At 37.1% G+C, this 18,827-nt stretch overlaps 1 protein-coding gene across 3 annotated transcripts in view; it reads right to left on the bottom strand.

Annotated features, from left to right (window-relative positions):
- Positions 1 to 339: 339 nt before the first annotated feature.
- The window catches only part of matr3 (matrin 3), a 33,139-nt gene continuing 14,651 nt past the window's right edge, over positions 340 to 18,827 (bottom strand). For 2 of the 3 annotated variants that reach the window (XM_018092034.2, XM_031897836.1), the window contains 10 exons: positions 17,063 to 17,112; positions 15,555 to 15,680; positions 14,671 to 14,796; positions 13,807 to 13,977; positions 11,507 to 11,638; positions 10,319 to 10,368; positions 9,813 to 10,212; positions 7,683 to 8,055; positions 4,673 to 4,794; positions 340 to 616 (listed from right to left, as the gene is read on the bottom strand). In XM_018092034.2, the coding sequence (XP_017947523.1) occupies positions 572 to 616; positions 4,673 to 4,794; positions 7,683 to 8,055; positions 9,813 to 10,212; positions 10,319 to 10,368; positions 11,507 to 11,638; positions 13,807 to 13,977; positions 14,671 to 14,796; positions 15,555 to 15,680; positions 17,063 to 17,112 (1,595 nt within the window). In that variant the 3' untranslated portion in view covers positions 340 to 571. The remainder of the gene's footprint in view (positions 617 to 4,672; positions 4,795 to 7,682; positions 8,056 to 9,812; positions 10,213 to 10,318; positions 10,369 to 11,506; positions 11,639 to 13,806; positions 13,978 to 14,670; positions 14,797 to 15,554; positions 15,681 to 17,062; positions 17,113 to 18,827) is intronic. The other variant, NM_001006791.1, reaches the window with a different exon arrangement.

Raw genomic sequence — 18,827 nt, 5'->3', positions numbered from 1 at the left:
TTTCCAGCACATATTGCTTGGGGTTCTTACCCTGCTCACGTGACTATCTTTCATCCACCAGTGTGGACATTCTGCTTTTATAGCAGCCATATAAACAGAAACATTAGATACAGGGGTCTGTTATGGCACCACATTGGTGTTAGAGAGAGACTGAACCCAGATAGGGGACCTCATGCTCCAACAATCGACAGAATGGCCTATAAAATAACACTGCTTTTATAAAAAGGCTTTTTGTTTTTATACTGGTTGTTAGTAAGTTGTAAATCTGAAAATCATATTAAAATACCTGTATAGAAAGCATTTCAGACAAGCATATATATGAATAACTTTAAATGGATGACCTCTGTTCATAACAGTATTTATTCATACATCTGAGAAATGCAGGAAATGTTAATCAGCAATAAAACATGTACCACATACATTTTGGTGGACTAAAATGCTTCATGGAACTCTAGAAACCCAAATGTACTACTGATATCCAGAACATAGCTGAATTAAAACAAGCACACACAAAAAAACAATTATAAAAAAGAAAGAACGAAATCCAAACGTTCCATTCTTGCGGTTACTTTTAGTCTTTCTTCTGAAGGTTTTTTGCCATCTTGTTCATGAGTTTCTGGGAGATAAAAAAAAAAAAAAAAAGAACAAAAAGAAAAGAATTAAGTGTACTGAATAAGCCTTGCTTGTTAAATGACTGGGAGATTCTGGTTTGATACAAATGATTGTAGCTGCCGACACTATAGAAATAAACTACGATGTACAAACACATATACAGGTATGGGATCCATTATCCAGAAACCCATTAACCAGAAAGCTCTGAATTACGGAAAGGCTATCTCCTATAGACTCAATTATAAGTAAATAATCTTACGTTTTAAAAATAATTTCCCTTTTCTCTGTAATAATAAAACAGTATAATTGTACTTGATCCCAACTAAGATATAATTAATCCTTATTGGAGCTAAAACAATTTTATTGGGTTTAATGTTTAACCAATTTTTTAGTAGCCTTAAGGTATGGAGATCCAAATTATGGGAAGATCTCTTATTCGGAAAACCCCAGGTCCAGAGCATTTCGCATAATAGGTTCAATACCTGTACACTAAAACTTTCTAATGAAAATGACCCTGAGAGGCTGAAAATGTTAAGTCTTTCAATGCAGGTTTCCATTCGAATTCTGACATGGTGTAATTTATCTGAAATTACAAAGCTATTGTTGAGCTAATATGTTTGGATAGTAAGCAAGCCCAAGTTTAAAGGGGACCGGTCAGACATTAAAAGCTGTGTAATAAAAGTCCTTTTCAAATTAAACATAAATGGATGTGTATCCATACCCTTTATAAAAAGGCATTTAAAAATCCCAGCTGCCAATCATATATTGCCTTCCTCGCCTGTATGCCTTTGGTATACAGTCAATCTGAACTTTCCATTCAGCACTTCCTATATGCCACTGCCCCCCTCACCACCTAATTGTGTAGCATGGGCATCTGGTCCTCCATTCCAAAGCTTGCTTTAATAAGTGTCCAAAAATGGCAGCTGCCTGCTTCAATAAATTATATAATATATTCTATACCATATTATATATGTTTGTTTTTTTTACTCTTCTGTATCAGTCTGTAATTAATGTTCTTGTTCTATATTTTAATGTATATATTCTTCTCCTGTCGAAATGAGAACTAAAAGAAGTGTAGGGCCGACAATATACCGAATACATAGAATATAAATGTCACAATATAAGATTAGTAAATACTTTGAATTCTCATTACATGGCAGCTCTGAAACCAGTTCAATTAGCATCAAAATTTAATAATCAGACCTGTAGCATCAGCTTCTATAACTCATTTTGCTTGATAATTTGTGACAACCCCTAAGATTACCTTCCCAACTGCTGCTCAGAGCACACCGAGCATGTGCAGAGTCACTGACACTTCTAAACAAATCCAAGAAAGTGAGCTCCTGTGCACAACTTTGAAGGCTTGGATCATTATTACTATAGAGATGTCAAAACTTTAGGCTGCAAAGTACGTAAACCCAGTATATAAAATATGGTATTTCTAGCCATATTTATTTTTAGTGTTTAGTTTTCCCTTGAACAGCTTTTTGGAATATGATTATTAAAAACATGCATTAATAAACTGCTACCACATTTCAGAGCGCTGTACAAAAAATGGGTGTATACAATGAATGTACAGATTACATGCAAAAGATGAAAGTCTGTATAACATCATGCTGTTATATCATTTAGAATGTAAATGTACTACACATTTAATATAAAAAAAACATGTGAAATATAAGAAGGAATTTGCATAATCCCTACAGTGCATGACATGCAAAGTGTTAGAAAGAGGAGTAAGACTTGTCACTTGATAAACCAGTTAAAACTGTAGGAAGAAATGCAGGGAATTTATAATCTTAGAAATGAAATAAAAAGCAAGCTTTGGGGACAACGTCTTCCCCAGAGCGTGCATAAATTTAACGTGTCAGGGGAGTAACGTTCACCCAGGGAAGCGCTGGCAAGGGTTGGGTCTGGGCTGCTGGGGCCCACCGGGTTTTTTTCCTGGTGTCCCAGTCCAACCCTGGTTAATCTGCTGCTGCCCTACCAATAACAAAATGCTGCCTTCTCTAATGGAAGACGTCCCTTGTGTTTGCTTAGAGCTGAATTTACTAAAATGTGATGCAGAAGTTAGCTTTACTGAGGCTTGCCAGCTGTACAGTGCAATTGGACACTCAATTGGGCACTGGTTAGCCAGTAAGCTTCACCAACCCAGCACTGCAAGCAGGCATCTTTATGGTTAACTAAAAGACAGGGCTCTTTGCCTTCAGCATGAATTTAAATGGTGCCTATAAGTATTTGGGAGCATTGTCAGGGCCATGCAAACCAAATCTTGCTTTAACCTTGCTTATATTCCCTAATAAATATGTTAACATATAATGTTTTATATTTATAACATTCTCTATTATGGGACCTCTGCAGTATGTGCTCCACTACTGCTAAGTGACACTGTACACCAGTTTTGTATTAAATAATTTGTTTAATGTTCGGTGCAAGATTACTAAATAGCTACACAACAGCCGATGTATATAAAAAACATCAAACACACCAGCTTTACCAGTGCAGGGCAATAGAACATTTTATTTAGTTTAACAGACTTTTTTTGGTGTTACTCTTCATTTAAAAGCGCAGCTTATGAAGGGAGGGGTTTGTTTAAAAAGAGCTCATCTCTATTTGAAAAAGCAAAGGGACAGACAGGATAGGGGGTTCAGGAAAAAGCCAAACAATTTTCCATGTGTGCTGTATAACTATAAAAATAGATTTTTTTTTGTTAATAGACAAAATATATTATGACCCCAATCCTATTTATCGTTCTTCGAGACGGTGAAAACGTGCCCCCTTTAAGGATCGTTTTAATTAACCTGACAGTCTCACTTTGCCATTAACCCAGAGTCAGATGGAGCTAGCTGTCCCTTAGCTATGCTTACCTTAGCAGCAATGCCTTATGCTACGTAAGCTCTTTTACAGAAACCAGACGTCGTTTAGTTTGCAAAACCAAAAATATCCACAATAGAGCAAGTGAGTCTTTCGGCAAACTGCCATTGTGTTCATATTCAGCATTACATATTTCCACTATAACAGCCTTTCTCAGGGACATGTGTAAAAGTGTACATATTAAGAACATTTTTACCCTTACCCCCCATACCGACAAGCACCAATCAATTCCAGAGCATGGGTCTGGTGATTTGGAAACAGTTCAAATAGGTTGGCTTTTGCAGAGAGACCATAACGATTTTTATCTGCCCAAGTTAACGATTTAGGTTCTGAGGATCCGACAGACACTTCTTGTACTGATTAAATGAATGCGCACAGTCATCTGCTGACAGGTGCCCAAAAATTAGACTGTGTGCCCTGACTATTACCGACTATACTGGTAAAATATTAAAGATTTAGATTTCACGTGCCCAGCCTTAGATATACTTCTCAGTTACATCTGTTTTAAGTGGTTGGGGGTAACCCACCAGTTTGTTACCTGCACCTGTCCATAACCTGGCTAATCTCTGTATTTACAGACCCATGCTGGTCCTTCTCGGATGTCATGAATGGGTCATGAATCTATAAAATACTGACATCTGAAAGTGGAAGCAGGGTACTGGAAGATCGGGGTTGGGTGCATAGAAAAGTTCACCATGAAACTGCCCATGACAGCTGTGTGTGGATGTTAGCCCGAACATGCCGTCTTGCAGGTAAACCTGGGGGTGCCACGGGTTTAGGGCCAGCTCACACCACTACTTGTTTGCACATAAGATTTTTCCATCAGTCCCATTATAAATTGACCCATGCAACTACATCTGACTTGAAATATGCCATCTTTGGACCCGACACTATCCTACAAACTCTCATGGGCAGTTTCGCTCTTATTTGGGAAGCTCACAATCTTCAAGGCTGCATGTAAGCAACATGCATGGAGGTACCAATTTTCTCCATAAGGGCTTTGAACATTCAACAAACTGTGCGCATTCCAACAAGGGTTTTGCACATTCAGGCTGAAAAGCCAGTACACTATTTGGGGTCTGATTTACTAGCTGTAAAATGAAGTTACAAATAAAACATTAGCTTCCACAGAGCCCTATATTGTAAGGTTAAACAAATAATCCTATAGGACAAGTTTACGACATACCTTGAGTTTCTGATAGTGAGGCAAACTGCTGCAATGGCTAATTTTAGCAGCCTCTTCATTAGTGTAGAATAATGAACAGAGCTTGCAATAAAAGCCAGTCTTTGGAATGACATACTCAACACCTAAAGAAAAAAAAAAAAAAAGAAATTAAAGGGGGTATGTTAATGCATAAAATATCTGCATTAAACAATGCAATAATGGAAAGTTCTTTGATCTTAAAATCATGCAAGCTGAAAATAGCCTGAAGAGAATTAGATTGTTTAATAATGGATTTGTTTGGCTATTTACATCCTCTGCACTGCTGGCCCTTACTCCTAAAATAGTGCAAATCAACTTGTTAAAGGCCTGGAGGAGAACTTCCATCCTTCCATTATACTGTTTTCAGTGCCAGTCCCCCAAGAGCAGAAAGGGATTTAAAAGAAAATAAAAAAAATTGCTTTCAACTTAAGCAAATGCATTTTCAGTTAGTAAAATATAATGCAATTTAATACAAGATAAAGTGAACCTTAACCTCACTTTTACCGTTAAGTCTAAGGGACCAGAAAAATTACCAAAACTGGAATAGTAATCAGTAAAACACACTTTAAAAATCACCAACAATTTTTATAAAAATAAGCTGAATTTATATTAAAGGAGACAAAGCACATCATCAAGGAAAATTTATGTCAGCTTTTACACTGGGAATTAAACGGCCCCTATATATTGGAGCTCACCCCACTGATCCTCTCCGGTACCTGTCTGTATTTCAAATGAGTGGTGGTCCCTGTCAAAAGCACAGCAGAAGGTGGACAGCCAATCACAACTTGGCGTTCAGTCAGGAAGGATAGGCTGCAGTTCAAATAAGGTCCGCCTGGTTCCTTTCATACAGTCCTGAGTGCCACTGTCTTGAAACCAAAATTCTCATGTGCACTGGGCAAATGATTTTTTTTTTTTTTATATGATGTGTCCACTTTGGCATTCTCAACCAATCTAGAAGGCAGGATCAAAAAGCCTAAAATGTCCACCTCCGTTCACCCCTATGGCAATCTGACCATGCTTGATTAAGCTCCTGTACAAGTGCTTTCATGCTACAGCGGTGAATGCAGTTTTAGGAGTTTTGGTCCCATCTATTTCACCAAGTTGATGGTGCCAAAATATCTTAAAACCTTAAGGGTTACTGTGCCAAAATATCTAATCATCAAGTGTATGAAACAGAACTATAATATCTATATAATCTAGTTGATGTATGCAGTTATACATGTTTATTTCTAAAGGTGTTCCTGGCTCGCAGTTCTACTACTGACGACAGTCTCTCACGCTCACACAAGGAGTTTTTATCACTCGATTCAACATCACATTGTATTTAAGAAAAGTCAAGAGCAGGTGACTGTGGTCCAAAGAGCAAGGCATTATGTTGCTGGGCCAGTAGACATCCAAACAGGGCTTTAAACTGGACTTTTCATGGCTGAGAACCTTCCTAGCTTTTTTCTCTGCACTAAGCTAAATTCAGATAGAAACGTAAGGCCTTGGGCACACAAAGCAATATCTCCCTGAAGCGGAACAAGTGCTCCGTGTACCCTTGGCCTTAGAGAATAAGGGCCTTTAAAAATGTCACACAGGTGCTTGGACTTTCAGCAAAGTCTACAGTTTCACATAGCCAGAAATTACACATAACTAGATAAGGCTTGGATATCAAAGTCTAGCTAGCATGTTGGTTGAATTATTAAGTTGTCCCATTACCGAATGCATGCTGAATTCTGATATAAAGTAAAGAATCACAAAGTGAAGGAAAGACCCAGGAGCAAGCACCTGTCCTACAGATGTTCTAAAGCAGTGATCCCCAACTAGTGGCTCTGGGGCAATATGTTGCTCACCAACCCCTTGGATGTTGCTCTCAGTGCCCCCAAACCAGGTAGTTATTTTTGAATTCCTGACTTGGTGGCAAGTTTTAGTTGAATAAAAACAAGATTTACTACCAAAAAAAAAAAAAAAAAAAACCAAAAGCCTCCTGTAAGATGAGAGTGTACATAGAGCAAGGATCCCCTTGCTTTAAGGCCACTGGGATCAACATCCAAGAGGTTGGTTGGTTGCCCCCGAGCCACTGGTTGGGGAACACTGACATAGAGGCTACCTAATAGCCAATCTTAGCCCTTATTTGGCACCTCCATATACAAAAGAGGAGGCTAAAATTAACCGTAACTTTTTGATAGACATAGATATATGGCCTAAGAGCAAGGGCATTTTTTGCTTGCCTTAATCTAACAGCTGGGCTGGAGAATAACATGTTAATAGATAGTTTAGTAAAAGAAGCTTTTATTGTACCCTCATTGATAACTCTATTCCCCTGAGGTACATGCTGCTATAGCAACCATCTTATTGTCCAATTTATCCTAGTAACTAGGCAGTGTTTTCAATGAGAGACTGGAATAAGAATAGGAGAGACAGTAATTGACCCCCATTTGATGGCTGAAAAGAGGCAGATTATAAAGGCTAATAGTTCAACAAAAAGTTGACTTTGGAAAAAAAATAAAAAATAATAAAGTAATTAAAACTGAATCTACTGTTGTCCTGCACTGGTAAACATGGTGTTTGATTTAGAAACACTGGAGTTTAAATAAAATATCTGCTGTGTAGCCATGCGGCAGCTTTGGTTACAGATTAAATAAACTCTATAGAATATATTTATAGATATTCGGTTATCTGCTACTTAACCTATACCAATTGCCTCTGTTGCTATACAGCATTTTGTTTACATAAACAATGTTTCTGAAATAAACAGATGTTTTACCCATGCATGGCAACACTAAATTATGCCGGAATTGCTTTAAAATGCTTCCAATTTTTTTGTATTACTGTTCCCTTGAAGAATATCTGCTTTCTAGATCACATTTTAACACCTACTATGTCTAGACAATACAAAGGTGGCTTGCAATAAATCTCATTTAAAATGATTAGATAAACCAAAACATAGAAAAAGCTTAGCTAAATATGAGATCAAATGATGCAATTACTAGATAAAATGATTTCTTACCAACAGGATTATCTGGTTGAAAAGGGCCAATGGTATAATCCTTTAGCAAATCTTTTACATTACTCTGTTCAACAGAACTCTCACTGTGGTGAGTTTCAAGGTTGTCTGGCATTTCCATTGGTTCTTTAATAATTTCTTGCTCCTTTTCAATGGTGGCTTCATTATCAAGTTCAGGTTCAGGGTCAGGCTCAGGCTCTTCAACACTTGTGCTTGCCATAACAATGTCAGTTAAGCTTTCATTAATATCAGGTGCTGAATCAAGTACATTTTCTACAAAACCAGATTTTATCTTTTGGGTTTCAAAGTCTTCTTCATCTCCAACTTCATCAAGAGTAACAAAGTCCTCCATATTGCCAGGGAAGTCATGCAAACTCTGTAGAATAGAGGAAAATTTTAAACCTTTTTACTACCAGTTAGTCAATGTCACAATATTTTATGTAGGGGTTTTTGCTTTGTATGTTCTCTCAGATTTTTCTGAAAACCCGGTCAATTTATAACTTATTTTTAAATTGGCAAAACCATTAGATTGAGCTCCCTTACGCATTTTTGCATGATTATTTAAAAGTTAGAGGCACCGGCAGTGATTTACATAGGAGGCAGTTTATAGGTATTTTCTGGTATTCTGTCACCTGCAGGAAACAAAGCACTGCCATGTCTGCCATTGCCCTTAAGAGTTTTGGAACACAGGAATATTTGTTGCCTGTGGGATATATATGCCACACACAGGATGCAAATATCCCAAAATACCATAACTGCTGTGCTATAGGCTTGTGCTATTAGCCCAAAGCAACTAGGGATGCACTGAATTTAGGATTCAGTTCAGAATTCTGACTTTTTCAGCAGGGTTCGGATTTGGCCGAATCCATGCTCCTGGCCAAACTGAATCCGAATTCTTAAAATCACGTTATTTTTTAGGATTTGGTTTGGTATTCGCCCAAATTTATGAAGGATTTGGGGTTCAGCCGAATCTGAAAATAGTGAATTCGGTGCATCCCTAAAAGCAGCCCATGATAGGTTGCTGGGGGGGGGGTTCTGACATCACTCCAGCTTGCAGTACAGCAGTAACAACAAACAAAAGCTTATCAGTGCACAAGTCAGAACTCTCGAGTTGGCCATACACATTAAGATTTTTCTCTCCCTAAAGCTGGCCATACACGCACTGATACTATCGTACGAAACCTTGTTTCGTACGATATTCGGTGCATGTATGGCATGTCGGCGAGTCGACCGATATCGCAGGAAGCTGCTGATATCGGACGACTCGCCGAACGGCCAGGTTAGAAAATTTTAATCGGGTGCCATAGAAGGCGCCTGACCAAAATCTGCCGTCAGGGCTGAATTGGCAGAAGGAGGTAGAAATCCTATTGTTTCTACCTCCTTATCTGCTGTTTTAGCCCTGACGGTGTGTGGCGGATCTGACGATGTTTCGTGCGACCGATGGTCGCACGAAACATCGTCAGATCGCCACGTGTATGGCCAGCTTTAGGGCTGTGACACATGAGGAGATTAGTCGTGACTAATCTCCCTGAAATGCCATCCCACCGGCTAGATTGTAAATTCCAGTGGGATGGCATACGGGCGGCGCGATTTGCTGAAGTCGCCGAAGGTACCTCCCCGTGTGTCAATTTCATTGTGATCTGACAAATGCATCAAATTATGGTAATGCTTGCGGGCACTGAACAATCGCACATCTAGTGATTTTTCATCCAATATGGGTCAGAAAATCGATCGGGCAGGTTTGAAAATTCTCAGTTAGCAATGAAATTTGCCCATTGTCCAATTGTTTGCAGGACGAAGCAGCTAGTTTTTCCTAGATAAAACTAGACAATATATCGCTTGAAATGGTTGTTTTCGTTGATGCGCGAATAGTTCTTTTAAAGGACTGTTTCTAAATAAGCTTGGTCCCACAATAACAGATTTTAAAAACCTTAGTGTGTGGTCTGCTTAAGGTGACTTGGGATAGTAAGGAAATAGCAAGCCTGCCTCACATTAAAAAAGCAAACTTTACCATTTAATTTTGAAATTTCAGTACAGGATTCTGCTGGAGGCATGCTATTAACGGAAAACAAAATTCCTAGACAGCTTCAAAAACAGAGAGCAAAACTAGATATTATATAAACTTCTACTTACCCTTTTTAGTTTTTCCTGTGCTGTTTCAGTAGAGCTGGGGACACTGGCAGGGTCATTTATCATATTTCCTTCCACCTCCATCTCTATCATATTGGGATCACTATTATAAGGCTGCTCAACATCATCTCCAACTGAGCTACTGGTCTCCAGAAGTGTGCCTGCTGCTTCCTCCCCATCCTCATCCACTAAATAATCACTTTCATCCATAATTGTAACAAGTTCCTGTTGCTCTGTCTCTTCCTCAGGGTTTTTACTGAATTCCTCGGAATCTTTTCCAGGGGAAGACTTGTCTTTGACAAAGGCAGAAGAGAGGCTGCTTTCAGCCTTTACACTGCCTTCTTTTTTCGCCAATTTCTTATCAGCTGAGCCTTCTTTCTGTTCAGGAGAATGTGTTCTTTTCCTAAGAATGTAGCAAAGAGATAAAATGAACCATGTACAATATCTTTAATTAAGACAACCCTGGATGTAGGGGAACCAAAAACGAATTAAACCAAATAAAAGTTTACCTGCTTCTTTCTTTTTCTTTTTGAAGCTGATCAACAGCTTTATTTGGGATCTAAAACAAAATATAAGAGGGTAACAAACTGTTATTAAAAAAAAAAAAAACCCTAATACCCCAAAAAACAGATTTGCTACAGATGTAACAAATTCTCAACTTTCAGAAGCACTATTTATCAGAGTACAGGTATGGGACCTGTTATCCAGAATGCTTGAGACCTAGGGTTTTCCATATATGGGGTCTTTCTGTAATTTGGATCTCCATACTCTACTAAAAAAAATCATTAAATAAACCCAATAGGATTGTTTTGCTTCCAATAAGGATTCATTATAAAACCTATTTGGGACCAAGTTCTGTGCACCATAGAATTATTTTTAAAAAAAATTAAAGTTTTAATTTTGATAAAATTAGAGTCTGTAGGAGACGGCCTTTCCGTAATTCAATTTTCTGGATAATGGGTTTCGGATAACAGATCCCATACCTGTATATTAAAATATTTTCATTCTTTAGATATATATTTTATATATATTTTACCATATTTGATCACCAAGACATTTATTGGCCTTCAAGGAATGTGTTAAAGTCCCTACCCCATCCCTAAACTAGGCTTCAAACTATAACTGAAAAGTAAAACTATACTTTCTATAAATAAGCTGCTGTGTAGCCATGGGGGCAGCCATTCAAGCTTGAAAACAGGAGAAAAGGCACAGGTTACCATAAAAATAAAAGATAAACTCTGTAGAATACAATCAGAATCTGCACAGCTTATTTGTTATCGGACATGTAACCTGTGACTCTTCTCTTTTCTTCAATTTGAATAGCTACCCCCATGGCTACACAGAAGCTTTGTTTATGTAAACTATAGTGAAGTTTCTTAAGTAAAAGGCACAGCTTTTATCAGTGCAGGGGAGCAGTATATTTTTTGGTGTTACTGTTCCTTTAAGTGCAATAATTGATTAAATCAATATGAACACACTACAACTAATTTATGAACACTGTGCAAAACTGCAGCTAGGCATTAACCCTTAGCAACAAAGTTGGTGGTAGAACAATGAGTGAACTATTGATTTTGCCATGGGTTATTTGCCCAGTGTTCTCCAAAGTTTGGAGTGTATACATTCTTTTTTCAACCAAACATGTGTTACTATATTACTGAAGACTTTGATCCTTTATGTTTAAAGAGTCAAATACTTACCCGGAGAACAAGTCTCTTGTATTTTCCAGAAAGGTCTACCTTCAAATGCTTCCCCTGAAACCAAAGTGGATTTTTTTCGCACATATCAATCATTGTCTGTACATCCTCTTTGTTCTCCATCTCAATAAACGCCTATTAAACACAAGGAACACGTAAGAGATTAAATGTACAAGAGCAACTTAGTACCCTGCAAATATATGCTTATAAATGGTAGTTGTAAATGATACTTAATGATGTCATTTCTGTCACGAGTCACTGGAGTTCCAAAAAGCACTTTTGCCTTTGTCTTGTGCCTATATATATGGCCATGCAACGCCTTAGTGACCTATAATATCCTTATATTTTATAATAAGGAGTACATTGACTATATAAAATATAGCTAATTGTTTGCATTATCAGAAAGCAGTTAATGGAACAGTATATGCGTACATAACTTGAAAAATCAGCACAATAAATAGGAATTATGTTGAAAATGTAGTTTGGTAAAATATGGATTTTTTAAGTTTATAAAACACTAATGAAAAACTGGAAATCAATCATTTTGTCCTATTGCCACACGTGAGACAGCAGTAACAAAGAATTGCCTGTCAAGAGGACTAGCCAAAAAGCTCTATAGTTATTCCACTGAAAGTTGGTTACCCTACGTGCCCACCACATGAGTAGCAATATTCTGGTGAGACATAGGTATCCTCTTGGATGACCCTTTCCTGAGCATCATCCACAAAGCACTTACCCAGTGATCCCCAACTAGTGGCTCTGGGGCAACATGTTGTTCTCAGTGCCCCCAAACCAGGTAGTTATTTTTTGAATTCCTGACTTGGTGGCAAGTTTTGGTTGAATAAAAACAAGATTTACTACCAAATAAAGCCCCCTGTTAGCTGATAGTGTGTATAGAGGCTGCCTAATAGCCAATCTTAGCCCTTATTTGGCACCTCCATGAACTTTTATGATGATTGTGTTCCTCTCCAAGTCTTTTTACATTTGACTGTGGCTCACGAGTAAGAAAGGTTGGGGACCCCTGTACTAAAGGGTGGCTTCTATGTGACATTAGCCTAAGATCAAGCCTTTGACATAAGAAGCAGCTAATTAAACAGAATATGCACAGACTTACATTCCCAAAAACTGCCTGGCAAGATTTTTTTTTTTTTTTTGAAGTACAACCGAAGAATTAAAAATCCATAATATAAAAAAAAAAACTTTAGACAAAAACAGCAATTCCCAAATCTTTCCTAAAATAAGTTTTTTGTAAATTTTACTCATATTACTTTGCAGCATATATTTAACCTGATTTAAACATTATGAGGTAAAATACAATCTTAGAATTAAAATATAGAAGTGCATGGTTACTTTAAAGGCCTTGAAACACATTAAAGGTGTCACTAGTAACAGCATTTATGAATAGAGGGAGACAAATGTAAGGGCCATATATAAAACCATCCGTGTTCCAATGGAGCACGCACCTGTCTCCACGTGCATGAATAATTAGTACTGCATTGTATACATTTGCAGTGCAACAAAATAAGACCATGCATGGTTGATCTAAACCAGGGGTGGCCAACACGTCGATCACGGTCCACCAGTCGATCCCGCGTGGATTTCTGGAGGGCCGCGATGAAGCACGGAAGTGCTGGGTGAATGCGTATATGCGCTGTGTCACGTACGTACACGTTGACGCCGCACTTCCGCATTCCCTGGTTATCGGTCGACTGCGACCGAAAAAAAGTCTGCCCAACCCTGATCTAAACTGATTTTTTTTTTCACTGTTTATTCAAAATTGCTAACAAATCCAAAGATTTATATAGCTTTAGCAAGTGTATGGCACTGAAAATTGGTGATTCCTTGGGCAAAGGCATACAGGTATGAGACCTGTTATCCTTTAAATACATTTTTAGCAGACAAATTATGTAAACATTTAATAAAGCCAGTATCATTGTTTTGCTTCCAATAAGGATAAATTATATCATAGTTGAGATCAAGTAAATTACAGCTTTATTACTACTGAGAAAAAGGAAATTAAAAAAAAAAAAAAAAATCACGAATACACAGATTCAATAACAAAATGAAAAAATAGTGCTTTGTGATCCCCTGTGGCTGGAATTCTTTAAATTTGGGTACTAAACCCTGCCCTTGCCCTACAGACATGAGTGGGCATAATCTGGCCAGTACAACAAATCATTATGTCTGGGTTATTTATAGCACGGCACAAACTTTTAAATATTTTTTCATTCAAGAAAATCAGATATAGGCCTGTACCTACAACAAAGTATTATGTAATTTATATCAATAACAAACATTCTCACCTGGTTTTTCTTTCGCATCAATATGTAGGTTTTTACTTTTCCATATGCCTCAGCAAGTTTTATTACGGCACTGTCAGAATAGCCAGAATGTGGCAAGTTACTAAGATGAACCACACGACCACCAACATCTGGTTTCACAACAGGTTTCAGTTCAGGCCTGACTTCTGGTTTCTGTGGAAAACACAATCTTAAAATTAGAAAAAAAAACAGGGACTAAAGCTTCATGTAAAATACAGCTTCTATGACGCTGGGAGAGATGCTATTTTACACATACAGAAGGGATGCAAGTAAAAAGATCTATGCAGTAGATAAGGTACTTGATGTAGAAGTTAAGAAAGATTCATGTATAAATTGTAACACGATCTGCAGAACTTTTAAAATAAAAATGATATATATGTATTATGCATTACAGGTTGCCAAACAAGCAAATCACAATGAACTGGGCTAAACAATCAACTGGATAATAATACTGAGAATGGCGACTGTCAGGGCAAGGGACTACTTCAATGAGTGGTACTTGCCCCTTCAGTATTTTTAAACCTGCAAGATACCAGTTGGGCAAGCCTGTTGACGGCCCCACACACAAGCCAATAAGCTGGAGACTCAATCCAGAAAGTCCGGAGCTTTTATTGGCCTGTGTATTGTCAGTTTTAGAATCTGTGCCTATTTGCTCAATATTGAGGGGCCTTCCAACATGCTTTCCCTTATATAAATAGGAGACAAGTGTAGTAGACTGGGCCTGAAGAATAAGCAGTCTGATTCAAGGAAAGGGTGGCAAAGTTGCTATTGACACAAAAATGTTACAAAACTGTTCCAAAGAAAGTTTACCAATGAGAGAAAAAAACAAAACACAACAATACGTACCTTAATTCTCTTATACTTTTGAGACAAATACATTCGAACAGGTTTTCCAAATACAAGAGGTGTCTTTGCTCTATAGTAATCCACTACAGCCAGAGCCTCATCAGAAGTCGACATTTCAATAAACGCCTGGGGATAACAAGTAAATCCTTAAGTATTTAGAATTATGTGTGTTGAATTTATGTTTGATCTACAGTGGTTTACACAAAAAAAGCAAAAAAGCAGCTCCTTTTTACTAACAGATGGCACTATTTCATTTCAAGTCCAATATCTGCTATGTAACCTGTGCCATTTAGCCCTACTTCAATTTGAAAGGCTGCACCCATGGTTACACAGCAGCTTTGTTAAACTATAGCAGTGTTTCTTAAGCAAATACACAACTTTTACCAGTGCAGGAAAATAGTACATAATATTTCAATTACAGGTATGGGGCCTGTAATCCAGAATGCTCAGTACCTGGGGTTTTCCGGATAAGGGATCTTTCCGTAATTTAGATCTCCACAATTTAAGTCTGCTAAAAATCATCCAAATATTAAATAACCCCAATAGGCTTGTTTTGCCTCCAATAAGGATTAATTATATCTTAGTTGGGATCAAGTACAAGGTACTGTTTTATAATTACAGAGTAAATGGAAATCATTTTCAAAAATTAAAATTTGCTTAAAATGGAGTCTATGGGAGATGGCCTTTTCATAATTCGGAACTTTTTGGATAACGGGTTTCCAGATAAGGGATCCTGTACTTTACACTTTCATTTTTTGGTACTGGTGGTGTTCTTTAAAGAAGTCTGCAAAATCACATTTTCTGTACAATAAGTTGGCACAAATACATGATTTTTAAACAAATTAGTTTAGAAATCTGATAAAACAATAAAATAGAAGATTTACCTCATTTATTTTGTTTAAAATTAGATGGTTTGAAATTTCTCCAAATGGCTCTGCAAGTTGCAAGAGCTGGTGTCTTAAGTTCTTTCCCCTTTGGAAATCCATGACATGAACAACTCTACTGTTATCCTGCATAGAACATAGAATTTTCTATTAACACGTCCATGATCCAACAGCATTCAGTGTTAGTTAGCAATTCAACTAAAGGGCATATGTATTTTTCCATGCAGGAATGAATAAATCATACCTTTGACTAGCCAGCAATCCTTTTGTTATCATTGGATTATATATCTGTTACTGGCCTTTCAGAACACTGGAAAACAATTCCCACCCTCTACATTCAAGGACACTATGGAGAACTTAACTAGGCCACAACTTACCGAGTCTTCCTACTCCTGAATTCAACTCCTTGGTTGGCCCAAATTCACTAATTATACAGAAGCTTCCCTATTATTCTTGTTCCCACACGTGTGCATGTGTGTTTGCCATAAATGCACCAACATATTTGTATGAAATGTAGTTTTGTATGATTTTCGGACCGTATGTGGGCTCCAAATTATTGTCACGCTACATTTCATACCATGGTGTCTACCAACAATTTCATGTTCAGAACATCCTCAGATTTGTTATTTTTAGGGCTTTATTCTACAATTTCAGTCTGAATGTTAGTTTCATCGTTGCATTTAAACATACGATTGATATCCGTCTATCGGAAGAAGACTAGAATCTGAACCGGTATGGCCACCTCTGCACAAGAATAAAGCAAGGCAAGTAAAAAACAAAAAAAAAAACTAATTACAAAAGAGAACTCACAGACCAGAGGAAACTGCAAACATAAAAAGCAGCTTTCTGGATGTTTATCAAGCCACATTAATCATAGCAAATGCATAACTTGAACAAGAATTTGGACAAGATTTTTAGTCAAAATATTTTCAAGACTGGTGTGGAGGCAGGTAAGAAACAATTAGGACTTTTAAAGATTAGACTTTTTCACAAAAAAAAATAACCTGTTCTCGCACAAGTAAATGTTATTCTAAGCAACTTTCCGGGAACACATTAAACTTTCAATGGTTTTAATTGTTTCTATTTTATAGAATGCAACTTTCTGACAACTTTTAACAACTTTTCTTCCTATATGAATTATTTGCCTTACTCTTCTGCCTCTTTTCAGCTTTCAAATACGGGGGGAGTCAATGATTTTGACAGCCAATAAAGATCAATGTTTACATTGCCTGCACTGTTGGCTATGATTTCTGAAAAAAATGTTGCAAGCCAGATGATTAAGGTTGAATAAAAGAACTAGAGGGGAACCTACTCATGTTACTGTTTTAAGATCCAGACTCAGAACACAAAAGGATAAACACTGCTTTCAATAGCAATGACATCAAATACAGTTAAAACCACTGAAATTTTATGTATATATAGTTCTTTTGTTTGCAAAAAGGGGCAGAGGACCCCTTTAAGATTATAGTTTCAATGAAGCAATAAAATAACTAGAAACTTAGACAAACCTGTCTGCCTTTTTGGATGCTTCTTGCTCCTGGCATGTCTTCTCCCAGATCTATACATATTACAAACAAACAAAAAAAGCCACACATAAATATTCCATACACACAAACATTTATATATTATATATACAAAACAATCTTACTGGGATTATTTAAATGAAACAATTTATAGAAGTGGAGATATAAAATGTTTTCCGTTTAGAAGCATTTAAATCTAGTTTCCTTCAATCTTAGAATCACTGCAATCGCAGCAAGCAGGCAGGCCCTATTTTGTGGGCACTGATATTAGGGAAAGCTTTGCATCATCCCAAAATCTTGTGTGTGTGCCAGAATAGGGGACCTGATACTCAAGCTACACAAATTATAGACAGTGAGCAGAAAGGGGGAATGAGTGCAGTGACATGTAGGAAGTGCACAATTGAAAGCAAAGGTAGTTGTTATGCCTGAGGCATAGAGGAGGGGCAGGCAATATATGACTGACAGCTAACATTATCAAATACCTTTCTAACAGTCAAGGATATTTTAAATAAAATAATTTGGGTTTCATGTTTAAATTAAATAACAGTTAATGACTGGATAATTTGTCCCCTTTAAAGTACATTTCAAACAAAAAAAATGTTTTGCCTATTAAAAGAAAACAATTCTAAGCATCTTTGCGTTATACATTCATTACAAATTTGTAATGATTTTTGAGTTATTTGTATATATAACGGCTATTAAAAACTGTTTTCCTGTTATTTTCTATTCTCTGCCCTGGTGGCTCTGACTCTTGAAACAATGTAACACAAACCAGCAGATTATACAGACCTGCCTTGCTGTAGGAGACTGACCTAAGTTTTCAATACCAATTACATTTACAAATAACTTTTAAAGCACTGAATATTTTTAAAACATTCATATTGGAAAGTTGCTTAGAATTGTTTTCTTTTATTAGGCAAAAACTTATTTTGGGGGTTTACATGTCCTTTAATTTGTAATGGTTTGTAAGTTATTATTGTATACATGATTTCTTTTAAAAGCAGTGTTTGTCCTTTTCTAGTTTCTGCCCTGGCAGCTCTGCTTTTGAAACATTGTAACAAGCCAGCAGTTTAAAGGAACAGTAACACCAAAAAATGTATATATTTTAAAGAAATTAAACTATTATGTTCTGCTGCCCTGCACTGGTAAAAGTTGTGTGTTTGCTTCAGAAACATTACTAGAGCTTATATAAACCCTGCTGTGTAGCCATGGGGGCAGCCATTCAAAAGAAGAAAAGGCACAGGTTATATAAGCTAACAGATAAACCCTTTTTCCAGCTTGAATGGCTGCCCCCATGGCTACACAGCAGCGTATTTATATAAACTATAGTAGTGTTCCTGAAGCAAACACCCCACAGTTTTACCAGTGCAGGGCAACAGTACATTATATTTCAATTGCTTTAGAACACTCATTTTTTGGTGTTACTGTTCCTTTAACAGACCTGTCTTGCTGGAAGACAATGGCTTTTGCAACACTGTTTAAAAAGTCATAACCAGTTCACCTTTAAGTTAACTTTTAGTATGTTATAGAATGGCCAATTCTAGGCAACTTCTCAATTGCTCTTCATTAATTTATCGTTTTTGAATTATTTGCCTTCTAACTCTGCAGCTTTCAAATGGGGGTCACTGACTCCGGCAGCAAAGAACTATTGCACTTTGAGCCTACACTTTATTGTTATTATTACTTTATATAACAATTCTATCTATTTAGGTCTTCCCCTATAAATATATCAGTCTCTCATTCAAATCAC

The sequence above is a fragment of the Xenopus tropicalis genome, chromosome 3 (assembly GCF_000004195.4).
Source record: "Xenopus tropicalis strain Nigerian chromosome 3, UCB_Xtro_10.0, whole genome shotgun sequence".
Taxonomy (NCBI): domain Eukaryota; kingdom Metazoa; phylum Chordata; class Amphibia; order Anura; family Pipidae; genus Xenopus; species Xenopus tropicalis.
This window is presented reverse-complemented; position numbering and strand designations above follow the sequence as displayed.